Source organism: Chiloscyllium punctatum, chromosome 5, assembly GCF_047496795.1.
Source record: "Chiloscyllium punctatum isolate Juve2018m chromosome 5, sChiPun1.3, whole genome shotgun sequence".
NCBI classification, from domain to species: Eukaryota; Metazoa; Chordata; class Chondrichthyes; order Orectolobiformes; family Hemiscylliidae; genus Chiloscyllium; species Chiloscyllium punctatum.
In genome coordinates, this window is record NC_092743.1 from 119,045,693 (window position 1) to 119,070,984 (window position 25,292).

Consider the following 25,292-nt stretch of genomic DNA (forward strand, 5'->3'; position numbering starts at 1 on the left):
CAACCTATTCTAGCATAGCAGTCTGTTTCATGTTGTCCTCAGAAATGTCAAGGTCCCTCTCAATAGTGAATACTGAAGCAGGCGCAAGTTCCTTCTACTATCCCTGATTGGGCGTCCCCTCACTCTGGCCATCCTCTTGTTCCTCACATAAGTGTAGAAGACCTTGGAGTTTTCCTTAATCCTACCCGCTAAAGCTTGTTCATGTCCCCTACTAGCTCTCTAAAGTCTATTTTTCAGTTCCTTCCTGGCCAACCTGTAACCCTCTAAAGCCCTGTCTGACCCTTGCCTCATCAACTTTAAGTAAGCTTCCTTTTTCCTCTTGACTAGATATTCCACATCCCTTGTCACCCAAGGTTCTTTCAATCTACCATCCCTTCCTTGCCTCAGTGGAACAAACCTGTCCAGCATTATCAGCAAATGCTTCCTAAACAGCCTCCATATTTCTGTCGTGCATTTACCTGAGAACATCTGTTCCCAATTTAGGTGCCCCAGGCCTGCCTAATAGCATTGTAATTCCCCCTCCCCAGTTAAATACTTTCCCATACCGTCAGCTTTTATCCCTTTCCATGAGTATAGTAAAAGTCAGGAAGTTGTGATCACTATCACTGAAATGCTGTTCCATCAAGAGGTCTGACACCTGGCATGGTTCGTTGCCAGGCACCAAATCCAATATGGCCACTCTTCTTGTCGGCATCCTCAGGCTCAGTCTCAGGCTAAGACTGATATTGATCAGCTGATAAATTTGGCAGAGCTAGGCAGATGGAATTTAATCCTGATAAATGTGAGCTGATAGATTTTGGGAGGTCAATAAGGGAAGGACGTACACAATGAATGGTATCTCCCTAAAGAATACTGAAGAACAGAGGAACCTAAGTATACAAGTCCATAGTTCCTTGAAGATTTCAACACAGACAGATAGGGTGGTGAAGAAGACATACAAGATTCTTGCCTTCATTAGTTGAGATGTAGGATATAGGAGCAAGGAAGTTTTCATAAAGTTAAAATTGCAACTTTGTAAAATGTAAGTTAGTTCACAGTTCTGTGCAGTTCAGTTTGCCACACTATCAGGAAGATGTGTTTGCATTAACAACGGTGCAGATTTGATTCACCAGGACCTTGTCTGGAGTGGAAAGTATCAATTTTGAAGAGAGACTGAATAGGTTGGGTTTTGTTTTCTTGTAGCAGAGGAGGCTGAGTGGGATCTGATTGAGGCATACAAAGTTATGACAAGCCTTCTCACAGGTGGATTGTGAGAATCTCTTCCTCATGGCAGACATGTCAAAGATCAGAGGGAAAAAGTTTAAGGTGAAGAGTAAGTGGTTTAGAGGGGATCTGAGGAAAATCTTATTCACCCAGAAGGTGATAGAAATATGAAAAATGCTGCCTGAGAAGGTGGTTGGAGGCAGGTTCTTTCACAACATTTCAGGAGCATATGGACAAGCACTTAAAATGCCAGGCCATTGTAGGCTATGGCCAATGCAGGTAAATAGAATTTGTGTAGCTTGATGTTTGTTGGTCAGCAAAGGCAAGGCAGGCCAAAGGGCCAGTTTCTATGCTGTATAACCCTATGACCTTTCTTTGGCTGTTTTCATTTTTCAGAGTCCAGGCCTGAATCTGCAGGGGACTTGTATTTCCAGCTGTTGACAGACTAGCATTCCCAACCTCATACTGAGGGCTGTGTAAGTTGAGGGCAAGCAAAACCTATACCTTCCACATTTTATCGTGGCACAGTGGTTAGCACTGCTGCCTCACAGCACCACAGACCCGGGTTCAAATCCCCCCTCGGGTAACTGTCGGTGTGGAATTTGCACATTCTCCCCGTGTCGGTGTGGGTTTCCTCCAGGTGCTCCGGTTTCCTCCCACAGTCCAAAGATGTACAGGTCAGGTGAATTGGCCATGCTAAATTGACCGTATTGTTAGGTGCATTAGTCAGGGGTGAACGTAGGGGAATGGGTATGGGTGGGTTGCTCTTTGGAGAGTTGGTGTGGACTTGTTGGGCCAAAGGGCCTGTTTCCACACTGTAGGGAATCTAATCTAATCTAATCATAATCTAATCAAATTCCAATCAAGGGCTGGGATCTGGTCAACCCAATTGTGTCTTGCTAAAGGTATGACAGGAATGTCCAGAGAGACTTCAGATTTGAGAAGCCTCTACATTTACATGTAAAATATGAAAGAAATGTGAGCTTGTGAAGGATCCTATCTGAAAAATTAGCTTAATTCCTGTCACATCTGCTCATTCACCTGATACTTACATTTATTATATAAAGTTTTTAAGTAGGCGAGATATATCTGGTATGTTTATATTTTTAGACCGTTGAAAGTCATTTTGAACACAAAGATTTATTTATACTTTACTCATTGGCCAAGTAACTGTGGTGACAAACAAGTAAATTGTTGTATAACATTTCACACAGGGGCATAACGGAGCAGCACTCCGAAAACTAGTGCTTCCAAATAAAGCTTTTGGACTATAACCTGGTTTTTAACTTTGTACACTCAGTCCAATACCGGCATCTTAAAATCCTAACATATGAGACATAGAATTGCTTCAAGGGAAATTCCTACACAGTTCCTTTTTCCAAATACTATGACTGTAAGGGTACTGTCATTTCACTTACCATTAGGAAGTTCTGATTTTGAAATTTTATGTTTTTGTGAAGCCCAGTCACCAAGATAACTCTCTGACTTGAACTATTGGCTTGAACATGATTACAGGAAATGCAGTTTCAATCTTCTTTTCATTTTGTAGAGACTGTAGAGTATTGAAACTGTCAGTAAATGCTGACCAGTTTAATAATGCAACTCTCATGAATTACAAGCCTGACAAGGTCATTGAGTGCATTTCCACATCAACCTTTGACATCGTTGTATCATATGCTATAGGGAGAGGCTGAATAGGCTGGGGCTATTTTTCCTGGAGCATTGAAGGCTGGGGGTGACCTTATAGAAGTTTAGAAAATCATGAGGGGCATGAGTAGGGTGAATTTCCCTGGGATTGTGTGGTCCAAAACTAGAGGGTAAAAGTTTAAGGTGAGAGGGAAAGATTTAAAAGGGACATAAGAGGCAACTTTTTCACTCAGAGGGTGGTTGGTGTATGGAATGTGCTGCAAGAGGAAGAGGGTGGAGGCTGGTACAATTATAGCATTTAAAAGGCATATAGATGGATATATGAATAGGAAGGGTTTACAGGGATATGGGCCAAGTGCTGACGAATGGGACTAGATTAATTTAGGATATCTGGTTGGCATGGATGAGTTGGACTCCTGGGTCTGTTTCCATAGGTGTACAACTCTATGTTTTTGTATGGAAGGGCAAAATATAGCGGCTCAGACTTGGAGGGCCAAAGGGTCTGTTCCGATGCTGCATTGCATTTTGTTCTTTGTTCTTTATGACTCTATGATCCTATATCCCTTGAGTCTCTTAAAATGTTTGAACAATGACTTTCTTCAGTCAATCATATGACAATTTGTCCATGTTTTATGCATGCTTTTCTTAAGATAACTGAATGGTGCTGCTACATAATCTTCAATACAAGAAAAATTTCTTCAAGACAACATCTTAAATGTTAGACTGTATAATTCACATCTTCAAATGATGTCGCCACCTTTGTTCAACATACAAAATAAAGCAAGAGTGGACCACTTGCAACCTCAGTTTTTGCAAATATTGAATAAGAGCTTGGCTAATGACGGTGGCACAGAGGGCGGCACGGTGGCACAAAGGGCGGCATGGTGGCACAGTGGTTAGCACTGCTGCCTCACAGCACCAGAGACCCGGGTTGGCACATTCTCCCCATGTCTGCGTGGTTTTCCTCCGGGTGCTCCGGTTTCCTCCCACAGTCCAAAAATGTGCAGGTTAGGTGAATTGGCTGTGCTAAATTGCCCGTAGTGTTAGGTGTAGGGGTAAATGTAGAGGAATGGGTCTGGGTGGGTTGCTCTTCGGAGGGTTGTTGTGGACTTGTTGAGCCGAAGGGCCTGTTTCCACACTGTATGTAATCTAATCTAATTACTTCACATTCCGGCCAACCACTGATAACCTTTCACCCCTCTGCTCATCAAGAATCTATCAACTTCTGCTTTAAAAATATGAAAGGTCTCTGCTTCCACTACTTTGCAGGAAGAGAGTTCCAAAGACTCACAGAACTCTGAGAGGAAATTAAATCACTTTATTTTTGTCTAAAATGTCTGACCTCCAATTTTTAGCTATGATCCCTAATTCTAGATTCTCCTACAAGAGGAGTCATTCATTCCACATGCAACATGTCGAGATGCCTCAGGATCTTACATGTCACCTCTTACTCTTTTAAACTCCAGCAAATAGAAGCCAGGTCTGTTCAACATTTTATCATAAGATAACACGCCTTTTCAATGTATTCATCCAGTAAATCTTCTCTTACCTACTTCCAAAGTATTTACATCCTTTGGTAAGGAGAGCAATACTGTTACATAGTACTCCAGATGTGGTATCACTAAAACCTTATATAACTGAACCATAACTTCCCTAGTTTTGTGTCAATTTCCTTTGTGATGAACAGTAACATTCCTTTAGCTTTCCTAATTGTTGGATAGACCTGCATACAGATCTTTTGTGGCTATTGCACTATAACACCTAGATCACTGTATATCTCAGAGCTCTATAATTCTCTCACTATTTAGACAAAATGCTTTTGTGTATTTCTTCCCGCCACAATCCACAATTTTACATTTTCCCATAATTCACTTCATTTGCTACATTTTTGTGTGGTCACTTAACCTATTAATATCACTTTGTAGCTTTGTTACATCATCTTCACAACTTGCTTTCCCACCTACCTTTGTGTCAACAGCAAATTTGGCTTTTGATCTTTTCATCCAAGTCATTGAAACAAGCTGTACAAAGGTGATACCCCTGTACTAATGGTGGTGTACGAAATGTTACACCTTGCTTTCCAGAAAATGACCCATAATGTCCATCTGTTTCTGACATGCCTTCTAGACATAATCTTCTAGACATGCCGTTATGTTAGCTGCTGCACCATGAAATTTTATTTTTAACAACATTTTATGTGGCACTTTATCAAATACCTTCTGGAAATCCAAATACAGTGCACCCATCAATATCCATTTATTCACAGCATCTGTTCTTTTCTAGAGCTCCAATAAATTGATAAACATGATTTCCCTTTGATAGCACAATGTTGACTCTGCATGATTACTTTGAGCTTTTCTAAGTGTCCTGCTATAACATTTTTAATAACTGCTTCCAACATTTTCCAGCATGACAGATGTTAAGCTGACTAGCCTTGTAGTTTTCTGTTTGCTGTCACCCTCCTTTTTTGAGTAAAAGAGTTACATTTGCATATACAATCTAATGGAACATACAGAATTTGGAAAATTCGAACCAATGCATGAATGGTCTCACTGGCCCTTTTTTTGAGACCCTAGGATGAAATCTATAAGGATCCTGAGGACTTGTCAGCCTGTAGCTCCAACAATTCACTCAATTCCCTTGTGATTATAATTCTCTTGAGTTGTTTCTTGGTTTATGCAAACCACCTGCCATCTGCTTATGTCCATCATTAATTTCCCAGGCTCACTTTCTATATGGCCAACATTCACTTTGTATTTTTTAATGATATGGAGATGCCGTGTTGGACTGGGGTGTACAAAGTTAGAAATCACAAAACACCAGGTTATAATCCAACAGGTTTAATTGGAAGCACTAGCTTTCAGAGCGCTGCTCCTTTATCAGGTGGTGTCAACAACCTGAATTGTTACAGTGTACAAGGCTATTCATCCGAGTGTGTCTAGATCTCGAAATTAGCAATTTAACTTGGACCACTCTCCTGCCTTCTCCCTGTAATCCTGTATTTATTATCTTCTTAACCACCTGATGAAGGAGCAGTGCTCATAAAGCTATGCTTCCAATTAAACCTGTTGAACTATAACCTGGTGTTGTGTGATTTTTAACTTTGTTTTTATTTTAAATATTCATTGATATATCTATTTTACTGGACTGGCCAACAAATATGAAATTAATATACATTTTTGTAACTAACAAGGTCTGGCTAACATTTCTCTGCTTCACTTTGAACATACTGTCACAGAATCACAGAATTGTTACAGCGTAGAAGGCTATTCAGTCCAGTGTGTCTGTGCTAGCTCTCGAAATTAGCAATTTAACTTGGGCCACTCTCCTGCCTTCTCCCTGTAACCCCTGTATTTATTATCATCTCAAAAATTCAGCTAGTTCCCTTTTAGACGCTTTACTTGAACTTGCTTCCATGACAATCCTCAGACAGTGCATTCTAAATCATTGCAGCATGAAAAAGATTTTCTTCATGTCACTTTTGCGTGATGTACTAATTATTTGAAGATGGTGCCCTCTTCTTTCTGATCCTTGCATAATTGGAAACATTTTCTCCCTATTTATTTTTTCCAGACCTCTCCAGATATTTGAAATAACTTCCTATTTGTTTTTCTACTTATACCAACAAAACAAAAACTGACTAAAAAAAATTCCATCCAACCTTTTCGTGAAATGTCAGACAGAAGGAAACAAACAGATAAGGTACTTTTAATTTATAGCTGCTATAATTTGTAAGAGAGTAAGGTGATTGAAAACAACAATAAAGTATTCAAAGAAATCGATGTGGTAAAATAGTAAGACCACCGTCTTTCTGTCATATTGAAAGCCAAATAAAATCTATTGCTTTTTAAATTCTTTGACTGATCTGACCAACTCTGTCTCTGCATATGTGCTTCAATTCCATTATCTTGTAGATCCCCACCCTTTACAATGCCTTCATTTCCCTTGGCCCCAAAAATCTCCCTGGATTGAACTTCCCTATTTTATTTTTAGCCAAGTGTTATTTCAGGGATTGTTACCTTTCGTGCATTATAGTGACTCATCTCACATGATCTTCTGCTGCTCACCTCATTAGTGAGGTGTTTGGGATCCATTATTGGTCAGTCAGCAGGAGCAGCGGGGAATGAACTGTTACCACTGCCAGGATTCTGTGCCATTCACTCTGCTCATTGCAGGTGCCATGTTTAAATCCTGGCTGTGGGCCACTTCAAGTGCTGCAAGCCAAGAACTGTCCTTCATAATCTGCTGCTACACTATTTTTCTGAGCTAGCTCTTGCAGAAAGAAGGGTCGACATCTAGCTTTGGAGAAAGGGACCTTATGCTGGTGGCTGGGATGGTAAAGAGGAGGGCCACCTTTGTTACTGTGGACCATCAATGAAGAGACCACAGTACCAGGCTCAGCCAACCTGAGTTTAGGTAGCAGAGAGCTGGGTTGGTAGAGAGTCACTACAATAATTTAAATGCTATAATGATGGATTTGAAATAAAATTTCTGGAATTGCTGAATCCCTAAAGTGACATCCTTACAGGAAGATGGTAATACCTAGGCACGAACAGTTCAACTGATAAGACATGAGCATTAACATCAAGGCCTTCATATTAGTGGGTTGGTAGGGAGGATGAAGGGCTACTGAAACTGGCTGAACGTTAGAGCCTCATTAACATAATGTTGTGCAGCCTTCAGCTTGGAGGGCAGCCAAATGGATAGTCTGACAGTGATTATTTCATGATGTTGACTGTTAAGTTATATTTCAACTGTGGCATAACACAGAGGCTGCACCATAATTGAATACAGTTTATGCGGAAAATAGAAAACTAACACATGTTTGGAAGCGCTGGGAGGGTGGAGGCACTGGATACTGTAAAGGTCATGGGTCTTCCTGTAATAGTACTGAAGGCTTGTGCTTCAGAACTTGCCGCTGCCCTAGCCAAGCTGTTCCAGTACAGTTACTACATTGTTATCAACCCAACACTGTGGAAGATTGCCCAGATATGTCCTGTACACAAAACGCAGGACAAATCCAACCTGGCCAATTACCACCCCATCAATCTACTCTTAATCATCAGTAAAGGGATGAAAGGTACAATCAAGCAGCACTTGCTCAGCAATAACCTGCTCAGTGGTGCCTAGTTTGGATTCTGAGGATCGCTCAGCTCCTGACCTCATTACAACTTTGCTTGAAACATGTACAAAAGAGCTGAATTCCTGAGGTGAGGTGAGAGTGACAGCCCATGACATCAAGGAGCCCTCAAGAAACAGGAATCAATGTGTATCTGGCACGAAATCTATGCTAGTTGGAGTCATATCTGACACACAGGAATATGGTTGTGGTTGTTAGGGGTCAGTCATCTCAGCTCCATAACATCTCTGCAGGCATTCCTCAAGCACCCTAGATCCAACCATCTTCAGCTGCTTCACCAATGACCTTCCCTCCAGCGTAAAGTCTCAAGTGGGGATGTTCACTGATGATTGCACAATGTTCAATACCATTCGAAACTCCTCAGAAACTGAAACAGTCCATGTTGAAATGCACTAAGATTTGGATAATAGCAACACTTGTGCGGACAAGTAGGAAGAAACAAATGTCAGACAATGACCGTCTCTTATAAGAGACAATCTGACCATTGCCCCATGACATTCAATGTCTTACCATCACTGAATCCCCCACTATCAATATCCTGGGAGATACCATTGACCAGAAATTCAACTGGACTCACCACATAAACACAGTGGCCACAAGAGCAGGTCAGAGGCGAAGAATTCTGCAGCTTGTAACTCATCTCTTGACTCCTCAAAGTCTGTCCAGCATCTAGAAGGCACAAGTTCAGAGTATGATGGAATACTCTACATTCACCTGGATGGATGCAGCTCAGCTGATTGTTGTTGCAATAGTAATCCTGCTCAGTACGAGAGGAACCACAGATTGAGACATTTGGGTGTATGTGTTTGCTGAGGAGCCAATGGTGTGAAGATACCATCTGTCGGATTATGATTGAGCACCCCTAAGTCAGAATCATGCCTAAACATAACAGTACCCTAACGCTGCAGATCACTAGTTGGCCTGCGATAACTAACTCCAGTCAGTGCGCAGTGCTATTTGGTTCTGGTCTGGAGCACGGCTGTATGGGTGCTGCCTCTCTCCTTTAAACGCACATCATGTTTATGGAGAAGCTGGTGCTAAATCATTCGTAGATGACCTGATGTTCCATGTTCAAACAACACTCAAGAAGTTGACACCATCCAGTTCAAAGCAGCCCGCTTGATTGGAACAATATGCAGAAGCATCCACTCCCTCCATCACCGAAACTCAGTAGCAGCTGTGTGTACTATCTATAAAGTGCACTGCAGAAGTTCACCAAGGCTTCTTAGGCAGCACTTTCCAAATCTGCAACCAGAACCATTGAGGAGGATAGGTCAGTAGATAGATAGGAACACCAACACTTTGCAAGTTTCCCTCCAAGCCACTCACCATCCTGTCTTGGAAATATATCATCGTTCCTTCACTGTTATGGGTCAAAATTGTGGAACTCCCTTCCTAACGGCATTGTGGGTCAACCAAAACTGGTTGATTGCAGTAGCTGAAGAAGGCAGCTCACTCTCACCTTCTCAAGAGCAACTCAGGATAGGTAATAAGTGCTGTCCAGCCAGTGGTGCCCACATTGCACATGTGAATAAAAGAATGCTCTGTGTCTCCCTGAGAAGTGCAGACATGTTGTTTCAGCATACTGACGGTTTACTTCACAAGGCTGCTGGCCACAGTATGGTTCTTATGGTGAGAGCTGTCCCTGTGTGGTTGCCTAGCACTGTGAGAAATCATGAGCCATATGTAGATCTAATAGCTTTTGTCAACAAGAAGCCTCTATAGCTCATTGTGTTGACTTGAATATGATAGAAGTAGACCAGAATAACAGCCTTATGGATGCTACCAAGGCAGTGGGCATTCCCCAAGATGCTGCTCTGCGCATAGTTTCAAACCAATAGCACATTAACAGAGTTGAACACTTTCCAGTTCTGGGACACCATCCCAGAACTACATGCATGGAGGGAATGGTTCCCTACTTCACTGGAAATATAATTTCCCTAACAACCTCATATGCCTGCTGCCATATTTCTCTTCTTAAGGAGAAGCGAGTGAAACTCTCTTTTATCAGATACACAACCTCAGTGATCTACTTGATTCAGAGATGGATGTGATATGTCCCAAATGATGCAACTACAGGCTGAAAGAATCCTCGAACATAGAAATAAGGGACTGTGGCACTCTCCACGCCCATGTCTTTGGGTCTTGCTCTGCAAATGTACGTCTGGTTGAGGGAAGTGGTGAGTTCAGTGACCTGTCCTTGGTGAAGATTAACCACGGCAGAAACTGCTCCTCGCTGAGGTGAAGGTAAGATAAATGCCCACTGAGTATCACCTTTGATTTGAAAGTTCTCCTTCTCCCCATACATGTGATTTCTGCCCCCTACTATGACAATCCATTTTCACCTACTGCTACAGCCCAAACTTTTACTGAGCCCAATTTTGTGGTCCAAGTGCTCAAAGCTAACAATTAATATTAGATTAGATTATCTATAGTGTGGAAACAGGCCCTTCGGCCCAACAAGTCCACACTGACCCTCCGAAGAGAAACTCAACCTCCTATATTTACCCCTGACTAATCCACCTAACACCATGGGCAATTTAGCTTGGCCAATTCACCTTATCTGCACATTTTTGGACTGTGGGAGGAAACCAGAGCACCTGGAGGAAACCCATGCAGACACGGGGAGAATGTGCAAACTCCACACAGACAGTCGTCCAAGGTGGGAATTGAACCTGGGTCCCTGGCGTTGTGAGGCACCAGTGCTAACCACTGAGCCACCATGCTGGCGCAACCACTAAGCCACCATGCCGGGTTGTTATTTCATTGGTTCTGTTTATTTTATTTGATTATTTGATTTCCACATGATTTTCTTCGAACCTTCTAGTAGTTTGTTCCTATTTTCCAATACCATTATATTCACTATAACTACCTTCAACCACTTCCTTTGTTATCCTTTCCAATCAGATTACACAATGCAATATTTAATAGCTGGACCTATTCTGTATGTAACCACATACCAGTCGCTCCTAATATGTTTTGTTTCTTGTTATTGATTCTCGCCACTAGTTCCTCGATTTTATTTGGATGTTACACACTGTGCTATTCAGACAGTTTAATTTTTCTTTCGTCATTGTTCCTTTTTACTTTGTCTTAGACTTCTGTATATTTTTATACTTCTGCTTTTTGTAATTGTATTTGTTCCCTGAGCATCTAAGTGCAGAATTTTTCTTGACATTGATCTGACAGTGTAATCACAATCTCGTTGTGCATTAATGGATTAGAAGACCCTGTGATTGCTGAAAACATGAGGTTCATCAGCTGGGTGATTTGATCTGGTTAGTGAGACCTTACATTTTGAGGGAAACTGCAATCTATCCAGACTGCAGCTTCTATTCTGCTGTCGCAAGCTGTCAATGCAGAAAGTCATAGAAGGCCTTTTCTCTCTCTGTTGGCTTCAGACACTTGCTTGGGGGAACCATGAACAGCAGATTGTCTGATTTCCTGACATTCCCTATGCTAGCTAGAAGAGGTCTGGTGCAAATTGGCTAGATTGACAAAGGATTACGAGGTTAGATTTTAACCCCAGGATTGGGTGGGTTGGGGATGGATGGAAAGGAAAACGTCTCAATTATGAATATGCCACTATTAGGCCTATTCCATTTTAACAAAGATAGTTCAAGGAGAAAACGATCAATCTATTCTCAAAAGGCCCGGTCATGTTGTCATAGAGTCATAAAGATGTACAACATCGGCCCAACTCGTCCATGCTGACCAGATATCTAAATAAAACTAGGCCCATTTGCCAGCATTTCACCCATATCCATCCAAACTCTTCCTATTCATATACCCATCCAGATGCCTTTTAACTGTTATAATTGTACCAGCCTCCACCACTTCCTCTGACAACTATTTCCATACACGTACCACCCTCTGAGTGAAAATATTACCCCTTTTTATGTCCCTTTTAAATCTTGCCCCTCTCACCTTAAACCTATGCCCTCTAGTTTTGGATTCCCCCACCCTCGGGTAAAGACCTTGGCTATTCACCCTATCTATACCCCTCATGAATTTTTAAACCTCTATAAGGTCACCCTCAACTTCTGACGCTCCAGGGAAAAAGGCCCGGCCTATTCAGCATCTCCCTATAACTCAAAACCTCCAGTTTGGCACCATCCTTGTAAATCTTTTCTGCACTCTCTCAAGTTTCACGGCATCCTTCTTATGAAAGGGTGACCAGAATTGATCACAGTATTCTAGAAGTGACCTAACCAACGTCCTGTAGAGCCGCAACATGACATCTTCAATTCTTTTACTCAATGTTCTGACTAATGAAGTGTGTCAAATGCCTTCTTCACCACCCTGTCTACCTGTGCCTCCACTTTTAAGAAACTATGCACCTGCACCCAGAAGTCTCTTAGTGTTCCCAGGACACTATCGTTAAACGTGTGCATCCTGCACTGGTTTGCCTTACCAAAATGGGACACCTCATATTTATCTAAATTAAACTCAACCTGCCTCTACATAGTCCATTGGCCCATCTGATCATGTCGCGTTTTTTCTCTGAGATAATCTTCTTCAAGGTACATGAGGCGCTAATCAAGGGAACTTGTGGATGATACAAATTGCTACTATTGGTAGTGATTATGCAGGGAATAAATACTGAAGGTTGTGGATGCCATGCCAGTTAAGCAAGCTGCTTTCTTGTGGATGGTGCCGAGCTTGTTGTGCATTATTGGAGCTGCACTTATCCAGGTAAGTGGGAGCATTCCATTGTGTTCCTGAATCATGCCCTGTAAATAATAAAAAGGCATTTGCTGCTAGGAGGTGAGTTACTTGCTGCAGAACTGGCAAACTCTGATCTGCTTGTGTAACACCAGTGTTTATAAAGCTGGTTAATGGTAAGCCCACAATATTGAATGTGGAGAATTCAGTGATGGTAATGCTATTGAATGTTAAGGGGAGATGGTTGGATTCTCTCTTGTTGAAGAGGGTCATTGCTTGTGACTTACGTAGTGCAACTATTATTTCCCTGTCTTCCAACATTTGCAGTCTTTTCATTGATAGCTGTTTAGGATCCTTTTAAACGGGTTGTAAATGGTTTCCTTTTAATTGATAGCAAGCTGAGGAGGTATGATAGCAGTGTCAATTAGGTTGAAATAACCTGTGTTTAGAGACCATTTCCAATTTATTTTTAACTGATACACACCCACCTCCCTCCCCCTCCCCCCATTCCACCCTCACCCCATCAATTTCTGGTAGGCGCCTGACTTGTGAATTCGAGAACCGCTCAATGATCAAAATGGCTTCATCTCCATCCTACTACTGATTAGGGCATTCTGCTGACATAGCAAATATGATTTAATGCTTTCTTGCATGAAAACAGATTGAAATCTATGTATTATTCATGAGGCATAAAACTCAATCATAACTGTGATTCCGAGAAAAAGAAAATTGAATAAAGGTGTATGGTATAAAGGAATTGTGTATATTTAAGGCTGATTCTTGATCATAAGGAGAATCAAGGGTTACAGGTAAAAGGCAGGATAGTGGGCCTGAGGATTTTCTGATAAGCCATGATCCTATTCAATGGCAGGGCAGGCTCAAAGAGTTGAAAGGGCTATTCCTTTTCTTATTACTGTCTTATGGTTTTTGTTACATTTTAATATTTAAAAATTTAAGTTACTTAAACTTAATTTTTGCTTAAACTGCACTTAGTATTTAAGTTCAGGATTCAAACCCCATGTCTTCCATCCCAAAATTTTGACGTTAGTTTACTGACATTAATTTGAGTTGATTAGAATACTAAATCACTGTTTGTTAAGTTAAAAAAAACCTCAAAACTATAAACAAAAAAGAGTGGTAAATCTAACAATAACTGATGGCCTCTGATGTTTTCTTTTATTCTATGAATTGGCATGGCTTCAGGATGCAGAACTATATAAAGGGAGAAGTTACTGGAAAAGTTCATTCTTCACAGAGAATGCTTATTCTGCTTGTTCACTTAATTCACAGAAATGATTCTGATTTCTCTCTGCACCTACGTTGTAAGTACTGTGTAGACTATTTCTGTTTATCACCATTTCTTTCATTAGGATCCTGTGGCAAAACGAATATGTATTCCTGTCACTTGTATTATAGTTTATTAGTAATACTTAATGTGCAATTGTCATTTTAGAGAGTCAGTAGTTAAAATTATGACTATGTTGTAAACTGTAAAGCAAGACAAAAGCTCTAACTGACAAATTAAGTCTGTTGTCACATGCTTACTTTGTAAAGAAAGTAAGTTTAAAAGACATTGTTAAAAATGTCTTTACTGAAATGCTAGTCAAAATGTACCAGTCTATTAGATAATGTAGAGTCAAAAACATTAAGAAGGTAAGGGAATTCAGGATACAGTTGAATGCTAATATGTCTGATTATTGGATGGCTGAGGTTTAATAGATTAGATGGTCTTCCCTCATCCTTGACTTTTTCCAGTTCTGATCTATCTTTGACATTGCTATATCTGACCAGAAACTATGAATTTTATCTAAGTTTTGCCAAACCTTTATGCACTTTCTCATTGGCAGAATGAAAGTTTCAAAAGCATCATCAAAACATCAAGTGGTGGATTGTATCCAGTGAACTGACTAACAAAAAGTAAATGACTACTACATTTTACAAATTATTCATTCACTAATATAGCGATTAACCCCTCAGTAGTCATTAGCAGGATCTTTGACAGCTCCAGTCAAATTCCTTGTAACTGTATCATTTATTCTCCTTGCATGGTATTTTCAGAGGCCTCCTTATCTCTAATTTAGATCCTAATTGGCTCCACATTCACCAGATCGTCCACCAGTATTTCCATCTGCAATATAATTTCACCATCGAGCTTATCTCTTCTTCATTTTGCTTTCTGATTTTCAAAGGAGCTCATCCTTACAAGATACATTTGTTTCCATTGCCATCTATCCTATTTTCTGTACCTTTGTTCTGACACTTCCATGCGTAACATCTGACAATCCATCTCCTCCTAAACTTTTAGCTAGAATATCAAACACTGGTCTCATTTTTAACAATAATTTATTTGTATTTATTACAAGCTAATGTACTGTATTTATTGTGGATGGTACTCTCCTTTGTACTGGGAAGTTCATATCGAGGTTAGGTGATTGATTTGAAAACAAATGACCACAAGAGGGATCCAGGGCTTCCTGAGGCTGCCAAGTGAAAATAGTTATCTTTCATTTGCATTCTAGACTATTTCAAAGTAAGATAATTTTAAACCAAAGAACAGTGTTTCAAATTTCTCCTGGACTTGTGCATGTCTGTGATCTGAACACTAACTCGTAACTTCAGACTTTATCTCTGCTCATTTTTTCCAACAATGCAGTTTTACTGAGCTTCTTCATGTGTACTGTGATTTTGTTTTGAATTTCACAGGCCCTTCATCCTTTTGTCTTATATGTTTATATAGCCTTCTTTAAATCTGACAATGCTAATCACCTCAACTACTCCTTGTGTTGGTAATTTCCACTCTCTGGATAAAGAGGTTTTTACTGAATTCCTCATTGGATTGAATGGTGCTTAACTTTTTTTCCTGTCCTCTGTTCTGGTGTTCCCAATGAGTGGCAATACCTTCTGACATCGACTTCGCCTTACCTTTCATAATGTTAATCCTTTATTTTAACTCCTGGATTAGGAGCGTAGATTTGGGACTTGGCTCAGGAAAAGTGAGCCAGAGGGTCTGTATTTCATTCTGGGTGGCCCAGCCCTCTTCAAGGTGAGTTTATTGATCCTGAAATGAGAACAGAAGCTGCAAGTTGTGCAGATGAGCTGTATGGAAGACTTGCCTCAGCACACTGGCAATGTATTAAAATTTAATAAAACATAAAACAGCACTTCAGCTCTACTACAGCACTTCAATACACTCCACATGCCCCATTTGTACCAACCCATGCCAATCGTGCACCCACTAATCTTTGTTGCTCCTTATATCCCCATGCCAAACTATGTCCATCTACGCATTCCACATATACTCTTATATCCTCCAAACCAATCTATGCTTCACCCTATGATCCTTTATAGACCTATTCCAAATTAGTGCCACCTTTTGCTAAGCAAACCACAACCCTTTGCTTTCATATCTACCATGCCAACTGACCTAGTGTTCCCCATGGACAGACTGAGGAACCCATGCAGAAATGATGTAAAATAAATTTCTACAAATTGATGTCCTAAATGTCTGAAGCTGGCTTTACTACATTGAAAAAAAACCACTTATTCATAAAACCCATTTAATATATTTACATTTCTTCAACTTAATAATGCCATAGAATGCAAACATTTCATTCAAGTACACAATCTATTATAGCATGCACTCTAAACTTATTATGGCATATCTAGTGTTTATAACTACTTGTAGCTGTTAATCAAATTGTAGTCACTTCACTGTGATAATGATTGGCTATGAAATCAGTAATACAGCAATAATAATGAGAGCTCTCAAATATATGTCAACTAAAGCAATGATATGTTAAGCAATTTTTCATTTTAAACTCACCCGACATGTTTCTTCAAAAATTTAAAGGCTGTTGTAACAACTTGATAACTTACTTTGACAAGGTACTCTTGATGATTTTGACACATTGTCTTGCCATTTCTGAAAGACTCTTTTGACACTTGTAACTTTTGACAGATTTGTGGACTATTCAAATGAGTTTGATAGTCATGAGCTTACGCTTTTAATTTTAATCAAATGCTTGCATATATTGAACATTTCGAAATGGCACTTTGCCTTCTCTGAAAGGCACTTGACCTCCATCACAGGATTCCTGGGACTAGGAACTGCAAACTGCAAAGGTTTAGGCCTTACTTCTCCAAAGGGGTACCTGGTTATCCAAGCAACTCCACAAAGTTTGCTCTTAACAGGTTCAATTTGCACACTTCAAACTTCATACCCTAAGGGCAATAAATTCCTAATTCAGTCGAAGCAGTTGAAGATTTATATGGTCAGTTGCCTCCATAAAATGCATATGTCTTTCCCTACTTTCCAGCTGCTGTAGCAATGGCACAGGAGAGTTGAGGGGTCAGGGTTCCATGGTGGAGTCGGGGCAGGATCACAAGGAATGGTGAAACCTTTGTGAAGTGCCTTACAAGCTTGTTAATTGCAGAGAATATTTGCATAAAACACCTTAGAGGTATCGAACATGTTACGAGCTGTCAAGACCTGTCAAAAATTGTCGTCATGATTTGTCGGGAAATGTTGATCTGACAAGAGTTGTCAAGAAGTTTCAACAAATGGCAAATGTCAAGCTGTTGAAAGCTGTCAAGAACTGTTAGGAGTTGTTGTCAAGAGCTGTCCCGAAGTGTTGAATTGGCTAGAGTTGTTAAGAGTTGAAAGGAAGTAACGACATCATATAAGAATTTTCTTATATGAATGAGAGTGCTTCACTCAACAGAATATAGTCTGCAATTTAGAACAGTAATTAATAGAATTTTTTTTTCTTTCCATGTATGGGTATTTATGGATTACAGGCAAGTTGGTAGGTGCAGGGGAAAGGCTGCTGGGTGGAAATAGGCATGGGGGTTTCAAATGCCATGAGGATTGGACAGAAGGATATGAGGAGGTCATCAGGTTGGGAAAAGTTTGATAGAGTGATGTAGGAAGTTCAAGGGCTATGGGGATGGGTATAGGACAACAGGCATGGGTTAGCACACATGGAGTGTGGGGAGGATGTGGGAATGAAGAGATGTCAAGGGTGAGAGCTGGAGGAATGTTTTATATCTTCTTATCCCTATATTTCGATTTTTTACCAGTGCTGGAGTCCTGACCAGGGAAAGAGATTAAGTCAGTGGTTAGGGAATAGATTTTGCAACAGGTGCTGAAAATATTAGTCTTAGTCTTTCTGGTATTTAATTATAGGAAATTTTTGCCCATCCAATGGATGTTGGATAATAATTAATAATTGAAATGGAAGAGTCAAGAGAGATTGATCATCTGGTAGAGCTAGGTGTCATCGGTGTATCTCAGCAAATCAATACCACACCTTGGGATGATTTTATTGAAGGAACGTCATGTAGGTGAAAGGTAGGATCAGACCTAGATTAGATCCTTTGGGTGTACCAGTGATAAAAGCACAAGCTACAATTAGATAGATAAGAATGGAAACAAGTGCTACCCAACTGGATAACAGTGGAGAAATATTGGAGGAGGATTGTGTGGGCAACTGTGTTGAATAATTTGTGACTTTTGACTTGGGTTATTTTGGTATTGTGGCAGGTAGAAATGGGATTGAAGTGATTCACTTATGGGGTAATGATGCCAGATTTATAGGAAAGACATAGTACACCTGAACAGATAGAACTGTTATCAATATTGACTGACAAGGGGACCAGGAGATGTAGCTGGGTTATCAGCAGTTTGGTGGGAGTGAAGTGGAACAAAATAGAGGTCAGAATCATGATCAAGGTGATCTCATAGAAGATTGGAATGGAGATAACAGAGGAAATAGAGACAGATCTGAGTGCTGGATGGGAACAATTTTTGAGAAAATTTGGTCCATTGGGTGGAAGAGAGGGAAGCAACAGAGTACCAGCTGCTCACCCTTATTGTTGGAAGTGAGAATGGAAGAGATAGGGGAGAGTAGATATAAAGACAGTTTACAAGAGGGAAAAGAAGCTGAGGGCTCCTTTTGCATTCAAGCTGGATTGCAGAGAGAAATGTATTATCACCACTTAATGTTCAACAGTATTACAATCAAACAGTGACCAAGAACAGACATTTCAGTTTTGTGTCGAAAAGTATGGGACAGTGGCTACAAACTCTGCGGTGGATAGGTCTCACCTCCTGTTTCCCCAAAGTTTGTTGACCATCTACGAGGCATGGGAATGTGATCTGGTCAAATTTGTCTACATTTTTCTGGCTCCAACAACATTCAAGGAATTTGACATTATCCAGGACAAAGCAGTCTGCGTGATTAGTACCACATCCATCACTTTAAACACTCAAGACCCCCACTACACATTGACAACAGTGTGAAGCATCCACAAGTTGCATTGTAGCAGCACACTAAACCCCTCTCAACACCACCTTCCAAACCCACTAATTGGTGAAATTTGCAGGTTTAGGAGGTGTTGTTGAAAATGTTCAAAGAGTTAGGATATTTAGTCATATTTACCCGTATCACAGTCTTAGGCTCCTGCTGCCTCTGGTTGTCTGATACTTTGTCCTGAAAGCAACAGGGAAGCATGTAAGTGGGTGGAGTGCAGACTGTTTGAATGATGTGGCTGCTGTAGTTGGATAACTGCCATTGTGTACAAATTGTGAGATGTGGCAATGAGGCTTGTAGTGGACCATAAGAATGTCAGGTTTTGTTACTGATTGATTAAGAATGTTGGTAAGTGAGTGACAGGGCTGTGTCGAAATGAGCAATCTCTGAGGCTAACGGTTCTGAGGATATGGCACTTGGCCACTCTTTATGACTTCATTGTTGGAGCAAATTACTGCAGATGCTGGAATTGGGATTGAACAAAAATGCTGGAAATCACAGCCAGTCAGGCAGATGACTATCTCTAATGAAGAGTCATCTAGACTCAAAAAATTAGATTGCTCTGTCTCCATGAATGCTGCCTGACCCACTGCAATCTGCAGTATTTTTGCTCAAGAGGATAGGATAAATAGACAAGGTCTTTTCCCTGGGGTGGGAGAGTCCAGAGTTAAAAGGCATAGGTTTAGGGTGGGAAGGGAGAGATATAAAAGGGATCTAATGGGCAACATTTTCATGCAGAGGGTGGTACGTGTATGGAATGACCTGCCAGAGGAAGTGGTGGAGGCTGGTACAAATACAGCATTTAAAAGGCATCTGGATGGGTATATGAATAGCAAGGGTTTAGTGCTGGCAAATAGGACTAAGATTAGGTTAGGATATCTGGTCGGGCATGGATGAGTTGGACCGAAGGGTGTGTTTCCGTGCTGTACATCTCTATGACTCTGAGATTCTAAATGAAATTGTTGAAGTTCGTGACACTGCACTCAGGTTCTTCGGGTTGACATGGACCTCAATGGTGATCTGCTCTGGCTGCCTTCTAGTGATCCTGTGTCATTGCAGGTACAGGATACCACTCCTCTTTTGCACATCCTCTATCAAGAAAGAAAGACCTACATTTAAATAGTATTTTAACTATCTGATAATATCCCAGAAGTTCTTTACAGAAACCAAGCATCTTTGAAGTGCAGTAATGAAAGGCATGTGGCAGCCAATCTGACACACAGCAACTTTTCAGAATCAGCAATTGTAGTGATTAGAACAAGGTCTTTTCAGAAACCGAAAAGACCACTCCCTCCGTGACTACCTCGTCAGGTCCACACCCCCCACCAACCCAACCTCCACTCCCGGCACCTTCCCCTGCAACCGCAAGAAATGCAAAACTTGCGCCCACACCTCCCCCCTTACTTCCCTCCAAGGTCCCAAGGGATCCTTCCATATCCGCCACAAATTCACCTGCACCTCCACACACATCATTTACTGCATCTGCTGCACCCGATGTGCCCTCCTCTATATTGGGGAGACAGGCCGCCTAATTGCAGAACGTTTCAGAGAACACCTCTGGGACACCCGGACCAACCAACCCAACCACCCCGTGGCTCAACACTTCAACTCCCCCTCCCACTCCACCAAGGACATGCAAGTCCTTGGACTCCTCCATCGCCAGACCATAGCAACACGACGGTTGGAGGAAGAGCGCCTCATCTTCTGCCTAGGAACCCTCCAACCACAAGGGATGAACTCGGATTTCTCCAGTTTCCTCATTTCCCCTCCCCCACCTTGTCTCAGTCAAATCCTTCGAACTCAGCACCACCTTCCTAACCTGCAATTTTCTTCCTGACCTCTCCGCCAACACCCCCAATTCGGCCTATCACCCTCACCTTGACCTCCTTCCACCTATCACATTTCCAACGCCCCTCCCCCAAGTCCCTCCTCCCTACCTTTTATCTTAGCCTGCTGGACACACTTTCCTCATTCCTGAAGAAGGGCTCATGCCCGAAACGTCGATTCTCCTGCTCCTTGGATGCTGCCTGACCTGCTGCGCTTTTCCAGCAACACATTTTCAGCTCTAAGGAAGCTGGATCAAGTACTATGCACATGTAAATAATGGGTGACTTGGTGATGGGATATTGGTCTTTGTGGCATTATTTCAACAATATGATAATAATCAATCATTAGTGCTGTTGATTGAAAGGCTAGTATTAGTGAGGGTTCCAGAGAAAAATGGATCGCTTTTTTTTGCATAATGACATGGGATTTTAGCATCTACTTGGCAGGGCAGACAAAACTTGGTTTAACATCTAATCCAAAGACACCACCTGTGCTGTTGCAGCACTCCTCAATAATGCATGAAATATGAGCCTAAAATTTCTACTCTAGTATCGTGAACTCAAAACTTTCTAAACTGCTGGCAAGTGTACCATCCACTCAACCACACGTGACCGAGACCTCCAGACAAGTGTCCAAAAAAACCTGGAGCCGCTCTTACTTAGATTAGATTACTTACAGTGTGGAAGCAGGCCCTTCGGCCCAACAAGTCCACACCGACCCCCCAAAGTGCAACCCACCCAGACCCATTCCCCTACATTTACCCCTTCACCTAACACTACGGGCAATTTAGCGTGGCCAATTCACCTAACCTGCACATTTTTGGATTGTGGGAGGAAACCGGAGCACCCGGAGGAAACCCACACAGACACGGGGAGAATATGCAAACTCCACACAGAGGGTCGCCTGAGACGGGAATTGAACCCAGGTCTCTGGCGCTGTGAGGCAGCAGTGCTAAACACTGTGCCACCGTTCCGCCCAAACTTCCACATTATCCCAGGAAAATAAAGTGAATGTAGAATGTTTCCCAAACCTGCCCCTGCCACATTATACATTCCCAAAATATCTGCAGATTGGCTTTAAGTAGTGCAGATTAGGATTAATTAATGCCTATCCTCCCATAACTTTGTATCCCACTGAGATGTTGAGCCATTCAGTAGCAGTTAGCACTGTTTCATATTGTCATCATTTGAATTAGCAGGCACAATGAAGTTAGCATTGCTCCTGCAACAGATTAATTGGGCATTGTGTTCCCATACTCATTTTAAAGGGCTATTGAATTTAACTCTTCTGCTCCTGGTCATGAGTCAACTATACAATCTATTTATGCAGGTTTTAGTCAGTTATAACTTGTTAACTTACTCAATTCAAATCTATTAACTTATTCACTGAGATTAAATATCCAGGGCTAATACCTATCTTTGTGGGATCAGAGTCAACATCATAGCAGTGGATTCGTTAATTCATTTATTACCCACCACCGTATTTCCTTCAGTGTCTTCATAACCTGTGACTGAGGGCTCTTGTCTGAACACATGGGAGCCTGTGGGATTTTGGTAAGCTGGACCTTGATGATGCACTACATATTTATGGTAAAATTTTACTGGTCTTTAAACAGTCAAATTCTATTCTATGCACTCTGTTTATTGAAAGCAGGTGGAAAAGCAGGACATAGGTTTAAACTATTTCAAATTATTTTCACAGCGTCTTGAGGAGCCAGACTGCTTTATAGGAACAATGAGAGTCAGCAGCACCCTGGGCTCTGTCTGCTCCACAGTTGCAAAAATTCTTTCTTTTCCAATGTTACCACCTTCCTAGCCAAGTCAGATGTTACTAACTTCACTACTGACTGCCCTACATCTATACCTTAGGATTGTCATCAGAGTCTTATATCGAGTGTTCCTGTTTCACAGAGGACAATAGGAGAATTTGAAATCCTGTCAGTTGGGTGAGATGAATTACTTGGTTGATTTTGTCATCAATTTCTCTCCATCAGGAGTGGGTCTGCATTGAGATTAAAATCTTGCAAAATTGATCCAGTAGAACCCAATATGTCTTAAATGAAACAAAGCAAGTCCCCAGTTGATAACATTACCTACCATCATGTTGTATCTTCTTTCTTTGAGTTACCTGGTGTCATTTTCCTTTATCTAATGCTCTGTATTTGATGAGATTTTAGCAAGCAGTTTGTTCTGTTATTTTTATTCCATGCTGCTAATCCAATGGTTCCTGCTTTTTGCTTATTTCATTCATAAAGTTACAAAATTTTAGTTTTTCCCTAATGATAAATGCCAAACACAGGGAAGATTGCGGCTAACTTTCCTGTAACATCGGATGTGGTTCAGTGGTTAGGGAATGGATTATAATTTAAGCAGAAAAACAGCAATAATTAAATGACAAAAGAACTGAAAAGGGCAGTTAAGTCATCTTTAGTCTGATGAAGTGTGACAGGAAGGTGGAAAGCTTAAGTGAACAGAATGTTCCTTAATGCTGGAAATGGAACATTATTCCATTTTAAGCATCTAAATCATTAATTGGTATACGCTATGTCAATTTGTACAGCACATAGTGAGTGCAAGCCACACTAGTTCAGCAGTAGAGTGGCTCACCTCCATGTGAGCATGTGTTGGACACCTGCTTGGATGGAAAAGCCCAGTTGGAGAAAGGGGTTCTCGTCAGCTTGCTGAAGAGTTGACATGAGACCTGTGCAACCTCTTTTGAGAAAGCCTGCCAGATTATCTGCCAATCAGGCAATGGCGAGGCTGCCAAACAACCTATTCCTGGAATCAAGAACCGGAGATATATGTCTCAACCAGCCAGAGCTGCCAGCCAATCAAACAGCATCTGCTCTGGAACTCCACAATGCCACAAAGGAGGCCATGATAGCTGCTGGAATCACACCCTCAGAGTTCCAGAAGCACAGAGAACTCTGGACGATTTGCTGTAGGGACAAAAGTGGGCTTTCTTGGGTTAGGTATACAGGGAAAGGTGGGCAAGGGAGACTTGGGTGGCTCTCAGTGGGTACACACCTGCTCCATGTTCAGTCACTCAATCAGACACTGAGTGTCTTTTTATCAAGGGACCTTCCTACAGATGTGTCAAGCTGCCTGCTCAGGAATGTTGTATGGAACAAGACCTGCTTGCACTTAGGTGAATCCCAGCAGGAGAAGGCTTGAGGCCCTTTCTGTTTCTGATTTGGTCACTTAACAGGACCTCAGTTGTTGCCAGGTCAGGAAAGATAACTATGCACATTCCCACCCAGGAGATGGAATCAACATCACTACCTCACTTAATTAATAGCCTTCCAACCTCATGGCTCACCTTCTCTGGGAGCAAAAGACCCCTTCTTTTTTAGGTCTAGCTCCTGTTGAAGAAATTGATCCAGCAATTAGTCAAATGTCTCTCTTTGGATTCTTCAGTAGCCTCCAAGGAAAATTACTGAAAATTACCAGTGGCTCAGTGGATAACACTGTTGACTCAGAGGACCAGGGACCTGGGTTTGATTCCAGCCTCGCGTGACTGTCTGTGTGGAGTTTGCACATTCTCCCTCTGTCTGTGTAGGTTTGCTCTGGCTTCCTCCCACAGTCCGAAGATATGCAGGTTAGGTGAATTGGCCATGCTAAATTGCCCATAGTGTTCAGAGGTGTGTAAGTTAAGTGCATTAGTTAGGGTAATGGTTCTGAGTGGGTAACTTTTTGGAGGGTCGGTGTGGACTTGTTGGGCCAAAGGGCCTGTTTCCACACGCTGGGGATTCTAAGATTCTAAGCAACCACATGGATCATTCTGGATAAGCACAATTCTGTTCTCACCTGTCATTTACACATGCACCCTAGTAAAGATGCTACTGGATACTTCTAGTTCTCTCCATCTCTGATCTCATTCTGACATAACTTACATTCCTGATGAAGGGCTTACGTCTGAAATGTCAAATCTCCTGTTCCTCAGATGCTGCCTGACCTGCTGTGCTTTTCCAGCACCACTCTTTTTGACTCAATTGTACTCACTACCAGGTCAATTGAGTGTTAGCCTTTGAGTACAGTTTGACAAGAATTTAGAAATGAACTTCCAGTAACCCCTTGACAGCAGAACTCTATTTGATTTTGACTTTTGCCTAGCAAGTTTAAGACCACTCCCAACCTGTCCTTTTTCCACTCTGAGTGAAATTTGCTTTCTAACCTTTGTGTGGATCTGACATACACAATGCTATGGCATAACCCTGCAATTAATATTACGTTTCACAGAGATTCATTTGCATCATTTTTATGGAAACATGTAAGCATAATCCAGCTGCTCTATTTGTTTTGCGTGGATTTTAAAAATTGGACCTTATATCAATGGATCTTTTACGACAGCTCCAGTTTATTTGAAACAGAATAAGATAGGGTGACAAGGAACTGATTGTAGGAAAGCTATTACACTTTAACAAAAACAAATTCTTTTATTGAAGGAACTAAATGATTTCAACTTCTGTGTGAAGTCTAATTGAAGTATGAACCAGTTTT

The 25,292-nt window shown here is 41.3% G+C and overlaps 2 protein-coding genes across 4 annotated transcripts in view; one reads left to right on the plus strand and one right to left on the minus strand.

Annotated features, from left to right (window-relative positions):
• Positions 1-25,292, minus strand: part of colec10 (collectin sub-family member 10 (C-type lectin)) — a 240,100-nt gene that overhangs the window by 53,012 nt on the left and 161,796 nt on the right. Inside the window, exon 1 of one of the 2 annotated variants that reach the window (XM_072571218.1) lies at positions 2,622-2,641. The exons of the other annotated variant lie outside the window; for it this stretch is intronic. The gene's annotated coding sequence lies outside the window, so the exon portion shown is untranslated. Of the gene's footprint in view, positions 1-2,621; positions 2,642-25,292 lie in introns of those variants that run through there. 2 annotated transcript variants of the gene reach the window in all.
• The window catches only part of LOC140477396 (tumor necrosis factor receptor superfamily member 11B-like), a 68,015-nt gene that overhangs the window by 22,244 nt on the left and 20,479 nt on the right, over positions 1-25,292 (plus strand). Inside the window, exon 1 of one of the 2 annotated variants that reach the window (XM_072571214.1) lies at positions 13,913-13,977. The exons of the other annotated variant lie outside the window; for it this stretch is intronic. Coding sequence (XP_072427315.1) covers positions 13,948-13,977 — 30 coding nt within the window. The 5' untranslated portion in view covers positions 13,913-13,947. Of the gene's footprint in view, positions 1-13,912; positions 13,978-25,292 lie in introns of those variants that run through there. 2 annotated transcript variants of the gene reach the window in all.